The sequence below is a fragment of the Quercus suber genome, unplaced genomic scaffold, assembly GCF_002906115.3.
Source record: "Quercus suber isolate HL8 unplaced genomic scaffold, Cork oak 2.0 scaffold_137, whole genome shotgun sequence".
Lineage (NCBI taxonomy): Eukaryota > Viridiplantae > Streptophyta > Magnoliopsida > Fagales > Fagaceae > Quercus > Quercus suber.
In genome coordinates, this window is record NW_027069599.1 from 520036 (window position 1) to 534588 (window position 14553).

Here is a 14553-nt window from a genome sequence, read left to right on the forward strand (position 1 = left end):
AAGCATAATCAAAGTCAGTGGCTCAGTTCTAGAGACATTTTTTTTTAATCTTCTGGTATATTGGTATACGGTGCCGGCATATATAATTAAGATATCAACAGCTTCTTAAAGAACTAAGTCTTATCTCTATCTTTTCTAAATTATATACTTTCAAAAGGATTCGTACACAGACAACTTTATGATATGTTCCCACAAATTGCAAGATATGATTATGTATTCAAGCTCGAATAACCCGACATAGACTAGAGACAAAAGGCCTTCCAAGTAACGATTCTATGCCACGGAAACCAATAGATTTTTTGGTGCGAATTTCATGCACTTTACTGCTTAATCAGGCACCTCGGCCTTACTCAACAAAGCATAATCAAAGTCAGTGGCTCAGTTCTAGAGACATTTTTTTTTAATCTTCTGGTATATTGGTATACGGTGCCGGCATATATAATTAAGATATCAACAGCTTCTTAAAGAACTAAGTCTTATCTCTATCTTTTCTAAATTATATACTTTCAATGTTGTATTTGTGTTTGTGAATAGTGCTGTGAAACCTAGTCGTGGGTCTCAGTTTTAAAGTTAAATTTACGTTTTTTCGTGCTTATGGGTCCCTAAACAATGCACAGGACCTAGCCAAAAAATGCAAATGCGTTGCTAAATACAAACGTGTTGCTATCCAAACCCAGCATAAGTACAACTTTGAGGTGTCTGAGTGTCTTCCGTCCTTCTCAACAAAAAAAAAAGGTTTGAGATGTCTCACTCACTGTTTTAAAAACCGGACCGAACCGGCTGGTCCGACCGGTTCAACCGGGAACCGGAGGCCAATCCGGTCCGGTTAAAAGCTCCAAAACCGGTCAATAACCGGAAAACTGGCCAAAAACCGGTCAAAAAAAGGGGTTGAACTGGAAATTAAAAAAAAAATGGTTCTATGACCGGTTCGGTTTTTAAAACCATGGTCTCACTAAAATGCGTGTAGATATCGTAGTGCATGCATCGTAGTTAACCAAACCTATTGAAGCAAAAATTATATCCTACACTCTTATTTTCTGAGAGGCTAAATATTTTTTATTACACTTATTTACATCCGTTATTTCATATTCATAATTACAATTGATACAAAAATGAACACAATTTAAAAAACGAGAAAAAAAAATGTCCACATTTTATGATAAAATTAAATAAATATTAAAAAATGAATATTAAAAAGCGGATGCGAGAGAATAAAAATCCATTAGATTCAGCCAATAACTTCTTTTGGTGCTATTTCTAATGTTTATGGCTGAAGAGGCGCTCATGACTAAACCCTCCCACTGTCGGCTTCGGCAAGCCTACTGCATGAAGCTAATTGATCGGCACGTCTAGTTTGGGATGTCGAAAAACTTCTAATATTGTGATTTATGACGCCCCTCGTGATGAGCCTTTGAATGTTTTGTATGAAATTCAGTTTGTTACAGTGAATAGTGAGGAATGCAGCCCATAGTATTCAGCTGATCAGCAACGATTAGACATATTGTAACTTATTAAGGCATGATCAATGATGAGGCTCAAGAAATTTACTAAAGCTCAGGAGAGGCGGACATGATATGGACATGATGTGACAAATAGCAGATCCAAAAAAGATCTAAATCAAATGCATAATTCACTGAAAAAAGGGAGCATAGACGTACGTGAACGATAGGCATGAATTCATTTTCCTTTTCCCTTTAGTACTAGAAGACTAATCCACACATCCACGCGTATTTGGTTGGACTCCATATTCTTTTTCATTGCTCAAAATGAAAAATCAAGACCACACTAGCATAATTTAAAAAAGGACAGAGATTTTCTGCACATTGCTGCAAACAAGGACAAGTGTCAAAAAAAGAGAGACACATATGCAAAGGTCACGTGCAATGCTCATGACTCATTTTTAGATAAAACTGTCAACCTAAAGTTAACAGATTCTTTTTCTCTTTCATCTAAAGTTGACGGCACCCACACATGGCCAGGCCTCTCTCCTCTCTCTCTTTCTCTCTCATCCTCCTTCTCTTCTTTTGTTTTTCTTAGGAACCCTAGATGAAAATTGTTATTGTCTATTCTTGAAGCAATTGAATAAGCAGAAGAGAGTACGTAGAACCAACATCCCAAACATCAATCCTACTGGCAATAATTTTAATCCATTGGAAAGAAATGTTCTTATTTTGGGTGCTTTGGTATGTTATATGTTCTCACACTGTCTAGTGGTCTTGTACTTCTGAATGCCTTCACATTGCATATGAGGGAAAAGAAAAATTCAAGTATGAAGGATACTTACTGGCAATAGCACTTTTCTTTTCAAAGATAAACCAAATAGAATAAGAAAAAAAAAAAACTTAATCAAATAAGCATGAACATATTAATATCTTTTTCCCCATACAAACCAAATTGCTTTTATGTTTTGACTATCCCAGGACTTATACTATTCCTCATTGAATTAGGATCTTTTAGAGTTTTTAATGTGTTCTTAAAATCTATGTAATTTTAATGTGTTTTGAAAATCTAAATCACCAATTGCAAAGTGAGGAAATTAAATTTTACCATATTATCAATAATTTAAATAAATATTGACAATCATTATTTTAATATCAATTAAAAATTTTGATAATATAGTAAAATCCAATAAACTCATTTCACAATAAGTAATTAGGATTTAAAAAAAATTCATAACGGGGTTACTTAAAAACTCTAAAAATATCTTAGTCATTTTTCCCACCATTTTAACACTACAACGAATATTAAAAAAAAAAAAAGTAATTTGTAAGGGTCATAGTTTTATGTAATTGGTATTTCCTATGATAAAATGCACTACACCTGTATTTGGGTAGTTTTTAATGGGTTCAAGTAGACCATAAGACTTATACATCAAGTGGTATGATTGAAAACATGAAGATTACTCAAGTTTCAAGTGCAGAAAAGATAAAACAGAAAGTCTCGATACTTAGATTGATATCTCTCAATCTATCGAGATTTAATGAATTGCAATACTTACCTCAATACATCTTGATCTATTGAGATATGTAGATTTCGACTGTTCAAATCTATTTTTGGCCCATGATGCCCAAAGCCTTCTAGAGTTTCGTGCATAAGGTTTTCAAAGCTATAAAAGACATATTTTATGGCTACCATCATACATAGAGACATATATTGTGATACATACTCCTATGAAACTACTACGATTCTTGCGTGCCTTAGGGTTATGTTCCATGCCACTTTCAAATCTATAAGCATGGATTGAAGAACTTTGCACCCAACAACAACTCTCAAGTTGCTACTGTTAGTCTTGTGTTGAAATCCTTGCAAAAGGAAGAAGTCTTATACAAGATCAAGTCCAATTGGAGATTGGAGTAAAGGTTCAACTATAAGTTGGTATTTTAGGATAGGTCGAGTAGTGGTAATATTTCTTATACTTGTAACTGCTTGTTCTTAATTAATAGATTCTTGGGAGTGGTGAATTGAAATTCATCTGGTGGGGTTTATGTATTGTAAAGATCTTTCCCATTTGTTAACAAATTACCGTGTTAAATTTACTTTCTGCTGCACTCTATTATAGATTGATGATTTGTTCTTGCTTCCACATTATTGCATGTAAATTGAATAATTAATCAACTAGGTTAACTGAGGTCGATTTATAACCCAACATATTGACTACTAGGAAAAAATAGTGGAATTCCTTTTTTCTTTGTACTTTTGGATTAATAGAACTTTTGTTTTTGATGAATTTATAGAACATCTAGTGAGATAGATTTCCTAAGAGTTTGTTTGATTGGGTGGATTATAGGGAGGATGGAAAAGAGGGGAGATAAATCTTTTTTGGAGTTTGATAAGAGAAGAAAATAGGAGAGAAAACAAGTGGGACTCGGGTGTTTTCTCTGAACCTACCAAAATGCTATCTCCCCAAAATGGGGAGAAAATTGAAGAGAAAACATGTAGGACCAAAAAAAAAAAAAAAAATCATTTTGGACAAATTTATTCCACTATGCAATAGGTTTTTGTTCTTTTGGTTTTGTGATTCTTTTTTTTTTCTTCTTCTACTAACTTCTCATTAGTTCTCATCTCACTCAGTTTATTATTTTTGAGTTTCATCTCTCTCTCTCTCTTGCTTTTTTTTTTTTTTTTCCTTTTTTCTTTTAATATGTTTTGGGGGTTTATTTTTTCATCTGTTTTTCCCCCTTATTTGTTTTGACTTCTTGTGCCATTTTTTTAATATAATGAAGTGCCCATCCATACATAAATTTTTAACAAAAGAAATAATGTGTTACCTTTTTTATTATTTTTATCTAATAGGAGTATGAGTAAATTTATATAATCTACATTTTCTATTATCTCATTTTTCTTCTTAACCAAATAAAAAACAGTTTTCCATTCCTCTAATTTTCCACTCATAACCAAATACCACAAGAGAAAATTAAATTTTTTTATATTCTTCCACTTTTTTACTCCTTTCATATTTTTTATCTTCTTACTTTTTCATCATCTAACCAAATGGAACCTAAAAGTTGGAATTCTGATAACATTTGGTCTGTGGTAGGATTTTCCTTGGTTAAGAAGGTCATTGCCGAGTAGAGGTCATGCATGAAGGAATTGAACACAAGGTATGATATTTCTGAATGATGCTAGCACCACAACAAAACTCATGACTTTACCACAATTTTGTTGCATGGTGAGTTGTGAGTAGTAAAGTAAAATGGTGGGTCCATGTTGTGGATCTACAACTCTATCACTCATAACTTGTCATGTAAGTAAGTTATGATAAAAATTGTAGACTTTGTTGTGGTATTTGCATTATTATTTCACTTACCACAATCTCTTGTGAATAGAGTCGAACTATCTAGTTATTTTTTGATGTTTTAGTCGGATAATAGTGTACCAACTACAAACTATGGAGTATTTCGTTGGAAGAATTGTATACCTTTCCAAGGCTAGGCCTCTATTTATACTAGTCTTGTACTATTGAATTGCTTCTGTTCCATGATCCTTGAAAATTGTTCTTCTCTTGATTTGTCCCATGCCCAATCAAATTCCCTCAAGCCCATCAATTGGTTAGAGAAGTAGTTGGAAGTAGTATTGATGCAAATCAAATTTTAGGCTTGTTTAGGCATAGTTCATTTTCTATGGCCGACTTGACTATCTTGTTGAATGGCTTGGATGCTCTAACCTCAAGCATTCGAACTAATTTCCATCCCGTGTTGGTTTTTGACCATTGATCTCGATTCTGGTCCCTCCACTTATAGAACAATCTTAATTACATAAATTTGAAGGATCATAAATATTTAAAACTTAAAATCTAGGATGATGCTATTGATATTACCCGATAAATTTGATAGTTTTTTTTTTTCTCAAATTAATGATGTTCTAACTTCTAAACCAACAATCTCACATGCATGCCCCCTTAGGGGCGTGGCGCATTAGCAGGAGTCTTGGACTTGGTCATATTTGCAAGTTTAGGAGTTGCCGGGTTCGAGTTATGCGCTTCGCAAAAATGCTATGCCACAACACGAATATCCAGAGGTGCCCCACGCCATCAATTGCAGGTTTAAGTGGGCCAAGTCAATGATCAAACGCATGAGACCATTTTTATTAAAAAAAAAAAAAAAATCTTACATGCATGTAAAATTTGTGAGAATAAGTGTTCGATTGGCAAAAATTATTTTTGTCAACTTATTTTACAATTCAACTTAGTTTTGTTACTATTCATGAGTCTCACTGCACTTTTTGATATTATTCATGGGTCTTATTATACTATTTCAGCTAACTTTGACTTTTATTTACAATACTTTCAACAAAAAATTTTTAATTTTAACAAAATAATCAGATTTCAAAAGATCCTTAAAAAAGATAAAGCAAACTATAATATATTTTTAAAATTTTTTTCTAAAACGTGCACTTTTCAAAACATTAAAAAATTCATTAATTATGTCCATATCTTATCAAAGGAAAATCCGTTAGCGCCCGGCAAAACAAATCCCAACCGAAACTCGCAAACGGCGCAAAGCAATGTTTTGTCACTATACAGCAAGGGCAGGTAGGCAAATGATAAGCAGTGCAAAGCAGGTGGTGATGCTCACCCAGGCGCGCACGTTAGCATCGCCACCCACGCCTTTCTCATCGCACCCCACTAACGTACGCCTCGTACCCGAACCCAACCGCTCCTTCGTAACCATGACCACCAATAACGACGATCCTCACGAGGTCGACGCAATATTTCAGCGAAAGCACTCGCTCCGATCCAAATTACGCAAGGACCTCAAGAATATGGACCCAATCCGGAGATCCGAAGAAGGTCCGAAAAACTTCGAATATATCCAATTGACTTTAAACTGTTTGTATTTTTGCCTCAGTGAGTATTTTATTTTATTGCTCTACGCGACGTGACAGTAAGAAAATGCCCGTGTGCTAAAGTGTGGGCACAACACATTTGAATACGTTTTTTTTTTTTTTTATGTGTGGAATTTGTAAACTAGAACAACGTAGCATTTACGTTTGGTTTTTCATTTTCAGATAATGCAATTCAGAGTATTGTACTAGAAGCTCCATGGTTTAAGGCTAGTAAGAGTTTATGTGCTTATATTAGCTGTGCTGCTTTAAGAGAGGTTGACACATCAAGAATTGTGTCACAAGTTTTATCCAAACCAACCCAAGGTGCGTTTTCGGTTTTGCAATGATTTTTTGTTTCTTTTTCTTTTTCTGTCATTGACATTTTGGCACATGAGATTAATGCTGAGTTGATTCAAGTTGAGGAAATGAGAAAAGGTAGAAGAAAGTCCAAAAATAGTAGAAGTAGTTAAAAATGACTTGTCAATTAAGGAAGTAACAAAAACTATGATTTCAGATATAATAGAATGGAGGAAAAAAATACATGTGGCTAACACTATTGAGAATTAATGATGACTAAGGTTTTGTTGTTGTTATTGTTATATATTGAAAGGGCTGTCTTTATATAAGCAGGAAAAAACAAGTATAGTACAAGAATAAATAAGTGAAGTACAATAGTACAATGGGCTTAGCCTATTGGGATTGTATTCTAACAACCCTCAAACTCATATAGACAGTATTATAAAGACTTTTTTTTTTTTTTTTTAAAGTATTCTAAAGCAAAATCTAATGAATAATCGTTTAGAAATTTACACTAGATATCATGATTTGGCCAAAATGATTGAAACACAATTTTCTCTAGTTAGTAAGATGATCTTGCATTGGATTTCATATTACAGTAGGCAAGTAGTGTTCAAGCTCTTAGTTCATATTCTATGTTACATATGGACATTGCATGTATGTGTTGTTATTTGTTACACTTTTAGAGATTTTTACAGTGGATTTTTAACTTAAAAAGGGTAATTTGCAGAACAGAAAAAGCTTTATGTTCCTCGTGTGGAGGACAGGAATAGCAACATGAGAATGCTAAAGATTTCGAGTGTTGCTGATCTGATTATAAATTCGATGAACATTTTGGAACCATCTCTAGTAGATTGTGATGGGAAACAACGTGAAGATGGTACCATGTTCGATCTTTGCTAATCTATTTTCTTGTACCCAATGCAAAAATTCACTTTACCTTCAAAAAAAGAAAATTAGCTTTAATATTTGTTCTTGTTGCTCATCATTTCCTAATCTTCATCACTCTACATGGGTCACTTGTGTGAATCTATTTGCATTACTGATGCTTAATGCTAGTATGTCCTTTGAGCTTTCTTTGTTTCCTGTTGTACACAAATATGACAGGGCAACTTGGACCCGGTAATAAATTTTCGTTTAAAACTCATCAGTTGACATGTGGTGCAAATAGATTTCTGGTATGACACCATCAGAGGGATCATGGTTCTGCTTAAATTTCCTCATGTAGAGGGATCAGTATCCTGACACGGGTGCAGCACTTACAATGTAAAAATGTTGGATTTACACATTCGAAGTCATGCAGGGTTCGCCACATATTAGATATAGTGGGCCAATTCTGTATTGGTATGAAGCTCAATAGTCAGAAGCCTTCAGTTGCATTGAGAACTGTTTTTACAATATGTATTAGTAATTTTTCAAGACTAAATAGGTGGGTTTTCAGCTTTCCATGTTGATCATCAATCAGACATGTAATTTTGCTTTGAGAAATTAGATTACTTAATCATTCAGCAAAAGACCAAGATTTTCTTTTTAAATATCAATTCTCTGGTACTCCGTTGCCAGATTAGTTTACATTTAAGGAGGTTGATGATGCCATCATGAGAGAGAGAGAGAGAGAGAGAGAATTTTACATTCTCTCTCTCTCTCTCTCTAAGATATCTTTCAAAAATTTTGACAATGTGGGGCCATTCTTCTTTGCCATGATATAATTAAACTGTAGCTTCTTCCTGAAGTTGATAATTCATTTTTGGTGTGGTTGGTAAAAGCTGTTAATTATCAGAGTGAAATATTTGTTGCAGTTATGGAGGCAAGCAATCCAGTTGATTTGTTCATCTTACCTGGTCATTCTTTTTCACTCTTTCTCTTGGTTGCCTACCAGTAATAGATGCATAGGGAGGCCTCTAATATATTTCTTTTGTCTCATTTCACTTCTTATTCTGCCAGGGCTTGCATTTGACAGATCTGGAAGACGTTTGGGCCGTAGTGGGGGGTAGGTTGATATGTCTCTTTTTATGTTTAGTGATTTTATTATTAGTTAGCAGTCATAATATTGGAGGCCGTGGCCACTAAAACCCTCTATATCAGCTTTGTTGATTTTTGTTTGTTAGTTTTATGTTTTAACATTGATTAAGAATATATTTCACTTAAATTGCTATTAATAAACTTGCGAAGAACTAGTTCGACAAAAGTTACAGCCATCTCAACGACACTGCTTGCCAGTACTTTCCGTCACTTTTGGTGCTTTATTCGTCTATAATCTTTGAGCAATGGACTCAAATATGATTAGTTTGACCAAAAAGAGAAAATCAGAATGGAAATATGGATGATATAATCAATGCGAAAGTGTTGAACCCCCAAACACATTAAGGGTCTAGGAATAGAGACCTGACCATACAGGCACTCTGTTGCATATATATAAATATTTGGTCTAGTTTTGTATCTTACATTCTTACTTCAATGCATTGTCAAATTTGAAAGCTACTATGATTTGTTCCTGAAGAAGTACCAAGAGCTTGCAATGCAGCAGAAATGGAAGCAGCCCCTCCTCGGTAAATGCCCACTGCTGTTGATTGTTTGAATAATTCCCTCGTAACTATGTAGCTACACCGTTAAGATGGATTTGTTTGTCTTTTTATTGAGGCATGCTTGATTGTTATTTGGTTGCAGTTGCACTATCATATTCTCTGCAGATTGTGGATGAAGGAGCCATAGCTGTCACTTCCAATGATGTTCCAGTGGATGCTCTAGTGTCCCCAGCTGGTTTCATTCCTATAAGCCCAGCTGCTTTGGACAGGGGTTAATGTAAAGAATCTTTCTTTTCTTCTCTACGTGATAAAAGTTTGCCTTCATTTAAATTGAAGCATGGAAGTGATTTCTAAGAATCTAAATCCGCTGCATCTTCAAATTAGTACGACAGCTGCCTGGCAATTTACAGGTCTCCTTCCCTTTTTTTAGCTGAAAACAGGTCTCCTTTCATTTGCCTTTAATTTGCATTAGCAATGGAATAAGAGTAGACTGAAATGATTAATAGTCTTCAATGTTTGTTTGCAGGATTGAAAGTAATATGGATCAGGGCATTTCTCTTGCTTTTGCTTAAAGTTGTATAACCATCTTAAATTAGATTGAATCCTTTTGCAGCTTGACAGTATATGTTTGACTGCTTTGATATAACAACAAACAAATTCTAGTCCCAAAATTTTGGAGTCGACTATGACTTCTCAGTAGACTAATCATGATCAGCCACATGTATTTTTTTTTTCTATTATTCTATTCTATCCAAAGTCATACTTTGCTTAATTAACATTTTTTTTTACTACTACTAAGTTGATAAATTATCACTGGCTAACATGTCCATATGATCAGTGATTATCAAAACAAAAATGTCTGTATGATCGGTGAATTTTACTGACAAAATGCACCAAGGATAAGGTTTTAATTCGTACCTGTAAAATCGATCTTGTTACTGGGCCTTCACTCGAGTAAGACCATTCTTATTTGTCTCAATTGTTTATTTTTCGAGGATGATGCTTACTAAAGTAAAGGTTGAACTAATAAGATGAATGCACGTTATGCCTCAAGTAAAGGCTGATGCTTAATAAAGTAAAGGTTGAACTGATACTTTGATGCCTTATTATTGGTGTTCTATTCATATAATCCATAACTGTATGCTTAAGGCTAAATGCAAATTCGACTAACCGCAGGATAGATGGCAAAGAAAGCATATATACCACGCACTATGGCATTGACAATATAGTATTCCCCACATAATCTGGGAGAACCAATGAAAAAATCACGAATATATGAAAATAGAAAATACAAGTACATGTGGATTCCAATTAACATAATAATTACTAAAGTCTTTTATCAGTCCTAATAAGGATTAAGGAATTTGTAATTGATTTTGAAGGGCCCAAGAATCCGACGATCCCAGCCCACTTCATATTAAGCCCAAGGCCCACGCCGAGGATGAAGAATCGTCCGAGAATGAGTATAGAAAGCCCAAGTGGCCAAGGGGTATCGCCGAGGACGATCCTGTTCTTGGACATCCGAGACCACAGAAAGGAAGGGCAGCACGCCTCCAAAGGCGGCTTCCCGAAGCACTTCAGGAAAAAGATAAATATGAGGGGTCATTCATGGAAGCGTGGTGGAGGAGCAATTCTAAGAAGAACTATCACCTCCACATTAAATGCGCACAACTAATGTTCTGGCCACATTAATGGAGATATGATCCTTGAACAGTGTTGCCTTAGTTGCTGCAACTCACAAGAGGTTTGGTAAGGTGGCTGATGGGACGGGTAGTCAGAGGGAGGCATGGATGATCAACAAGTGGAAGAAAAAGATCGTTGGAGGAGAACTATATATAATAGGGAGAAACTGATCAAAAGGGGGGGGGGAGGGGAGGCTCTAATTGGCTTTTATATAAGATAGGAAGAGCTAGTTATTTTAAAAATTATTATTAATTATATAATATATTATAAATATATATATATATATATTAAATATATGGATGGGTTGGGTTGGGCTTGGAATTTTATGACACAAACCCAATCTGACCCGCTATCAAAAAACATTTTGTAGCCCAACCCAACTCACCAAGCCCTAAAACCGACCCAACCCAGCAAGTTAAGTTAGGTCAGGTCGGTTTTGGTGGGTTGGCGAGTTGGCTGCACACCCCTACTTGGCTAAGGAAAATTTAACTAACAAAACTAAAATGAAATTTTTATTGGTATGAAATGTTGTATGATCTGACTTGTATCTTTTAGATTCTTAATGCATGAGTAATGTATAAAATGTGCATGCAGTAGGCATTTATAAGGAACTAGTTGCAGACTCATGTGATGCACGAAAAAATTTGACAGTTTTTTTTTGTTAAGTGAAAAATGAAAATAGTAGATGAGACTTATTAGTGTTAGTCTCAGACCCTCCTTAAAATAATGTGATTATTTTCTAATAAAGTATAATTGATACAATATATTAGATTTTCAAAATTAAGCTATTTATATTTGTTATTGGAAAGCTTTTTAAATTTAGTAATTTTTTTAAGGAAATATAATGCATTTTACATTAAATTATTTTATAAAGCGAGATATTTTGTAAATAATGTAATGTGTGGTTAAAATTTGTTTCTAGGGTTCCTTACAAACAGTACAGCATCATAAGTATTGAATGTCCTAGNTATCTGACTTGTATCTTTTAGATTCTTAATGCATGAGTAATGTATAAAATGTGCATGCAGTAGGCATTTATAAGGAACTAGTTGCAGACTCATGTGATGCACGAAAAAATTTGACAGTTTTTTTTTTGTTAAGTGAAAAATGAAAATAGTAGATGAGACTTATTAGTGTTAGTCTCAGACCCTCCTTAAAATAATGTGATTATTTTCTAATAAAGTATAATTGATACAATATATTAGATTTTCAAAATTAAGCTATTTATATTTGTTATTGGAAAGCTTTTTAAATTTAGTAATTTTTTTAAGGAAATATAATGCATTTTACATTAAATTATTTTATAAAGCGAGATATTTTGTAAATAATGTAATGTGTGGTTAAAATTTGTTTCTAGGGTTCCTTACAAACAGTTCAGCATCATAAGTATTGAATGTCCTAGAAATGAACTAAATATAAGTAAATCCATCACTTATATTAGAAAATAAATAAAACTTTAATAACATAAAAAATGTAATTTTATCAAAAACTTACCAACATTATGCTAAGAATATGAAATAATTGCCAATAAAGTAGGTCCTCTTTTTACACAAACATCTCCTCCCAAAGCATCATTTACGTGGACCGAATGGACTAAAATATACTGAAGTGGTTTGAATGAATCGAAATTTACTGAAGTGGACTGAAATAGATCAAAATAGACTAAAATAAACCAAAATGTTATGCAAATGTGGCTCAATAAGAACGTGATGATAATAAATACTAGCTTAACTGCTTAAGCTTTTAGATGGTATATAAATAGTCAGATATTTTATTGCAATTACATCAAAATCACTTCTCAGAAAATTGAAGCAACAACCTGTTCAGAAATTTAACTTATATCCTAACTGTTTATTGCCAAGTTGCCTCTTAAAAATCTTGATTATGCCAAAGCGGCATGTCACGGTTTTGAATTTGAGAATTAGCCTCTCGTTCAAATTGAAGTCATTAAAAAAAAAATCCACGTTCACCTAATCATTATCTCTCTTACATCAAACTTCTGTGTAGTAACAGAAATGAAATAAGTGTTTTTAACCACGATTGTGAGTAGTCACATACACATGGGCGTGGGTGCAATTACATCCACTGAAATTTAAAAATAAAAAAGTACGAATAAAACATTAAGGGTCCATTTGAATACAACTTATTGTTACTGAAAGTTGCTGAAAACTGATTGTTGCTGAAAACACTGTAGCAAAATAATTTTTAAATGTATGAATAGTATCGTGGGACCTATTTTTAATATTTTTTAATACATCATAAACAGTGCGTAAACAGTGCACGCACTGTTCATGCACAGTAAATTTTGTTCCCCAAAGTCAGAAAAGCCGGCCAAAAAAAAAAACGCAACAAGTGAAACGCAACGCAACTTTACTAGCTATCCAAACCGGCACTAAAGAGATTTGGAACATTTTTACACTTGCACCTATTGGCAGGAAAAAAAATTAATGGGGTCAATTATAACAATATTTTTTAAAGATTAGATTCTATTAGGATTTTAAAAACTCATTTAGTATATTAAAAAGAATAAAAAAAAAAAAATTTTGGATGTGATCCCAATTCCAAAATACCAAAAATTTATTTTATTATTATTATTTTTTGAAGTGATAAAAAAAATTAAAACCTAATACCAAACTTTTCCCCTCCCCATTCAATACAAATCACCTAGCAATTAGCCTAACATTACAATTTGGCAATTTTGCCCTAACTCGCTTGACCCGCCCCTCCTTGTTTTTCCTGCGCGAGTTTTCCTCACCTTGCAATGGTGGTGGGCGGGAATGGGGCTAGATTTTAGCCCTATACCATGGGGCGGAGTGGAAATGAGTTTAGTCTTTTAGACCCACCGTACCCACCCCGCGTTGATAAAAGTTATAATTATAACATATCAATATTAGCTTATTTTATTTTAACCAACGTGGCTCTCTACCTCTATTTTGTTATTTTTTATACTATGAGATTTTTCTTTTTATTGTGATATTGTCTTGTTAAAAACTTGAATAATATTATTCAGTTTTTCCTAAAACTTAGTTTGATTTGATGGAATAAATTTATTTGTAATTTCAAGTATATTTTTATTTATGAAACAGGTTTTATTAAAAAAAAATTAATAGTTGTGGGGAAAATTAACAAAAATAAGAGTTTTACGGGGTGGGGCGGGGCCTTAAAGGGCAAAGATGGGGCAAGACAAAACCATGCAAGGTAAGGGCGCAGTATATGGCTCCTTCATTAGCCACAGTAATGTGAGACATCCGTTTATGAACAATTTATTTAGTTTTTGCTAAAAGCATACTAAAGTATATTTGTACTTCGAAAAAGTAAGAAAAAATAAGGTTTAAAAAGCTGTATATAAAAATTCAAAGCTAAAAGTTAAGCTTAAAAGCTCTAGTCAAACAGACACATGTAATGGATTTTTCTATTTTAAATCTGTAGGGACTGGATCTGAGCGCTTCTCTTGCTGGACGAGTGGACTCAAATCCAACTAGCCTAATACAATGAATTGTAGAGAGTGGGACAACAAACTGGACTTTAGAGCGTGGACAACAGTCAATATGATGGTCATATCCATCATACATAGACGAACTGAGATTATCTAAGAAAGTTTGTCCTCGGCACAGTCCGAGGAGCTTTCTAACTCTCCTTGAATTTTCACACAAACCCTAGTAAATTACTATTGTTGTTTAGTTATTAGTTTTGTTTGCCTTTAAGGAGTTATATTGATACTAAT

At 33.8% G+C, this 14553-nt stretch overlaps 1 protein-coding gene across 2 annotated transcripts; it reads left to right on the forward strand.

Moving 5' to 3' along the window:
- The first annotated feature begins 5891 nt into the window (after window positions 1-5891).
- LOC111997040 (5-formyltetrahydrofolate cyclo-ligase, mitochondrial) lies at window positions 5892-9918 on the forward strand. 2 transcript variants are annotated; one of them, XM_024029089.2, is made up of 8 exons: window positions 5892-6289; window positions 6508-6648; window positions 7352-7501; window positions 8421-8462; window positions 8566-8611; window positions 9100-9170; window positions 9289-9586; window positions 9673-9918. In XM_024029089.2, the coding sequence occupies exons 1-7, from the start codon at window positions 6004-6006 to the stop codon at window positions 9420-9422; spliced, it is 870 nt and encodes a 289-aa protein (XP_023884857.1). In that variant the 5' UTR covers window positions 5892-6003; the 3' UTR covers window positions 9423-9586; window positions 9673-9918. The 2 variants fall into 2 exon arrangements, with proteins under 2 accessions (XP_023884857.1, XP_023884848.1); XM_024029080.2 differs by having other exon boundaries at window positions 9289-9556.
- The last annotated feature ends 4635 nt before the right edge of the window (window positions 9919-14553 follow it).

What these genes read in the sequence shown, in the direction of transcription:
- LOC111997040 (XM_024029089.2), top strand. Translation starts at nt 6,004, where the DNA reads ATGTTTTGTCACTATACAGCAAGGGCAGGTAGGCAAATGATAAGCAGT. An exon ending in TGGGAAACAACGTGAAGATG is followed by an intron (nt 7,502 to 8,420) that starts GTACCATGTTCG and finishes TATTTGTTGCAG; the next exon opens with TTATGGAGGCAAGCAATCCA. An exon ending in TGATTTGTTCATCTTACCTG is followed by an intron (nt 8,463 to 8,565) that starts GTCATTCTTTTT and finishes TTATTCTGCCAG; the next exon opens with GGCTTGCATTTGACAGATCT.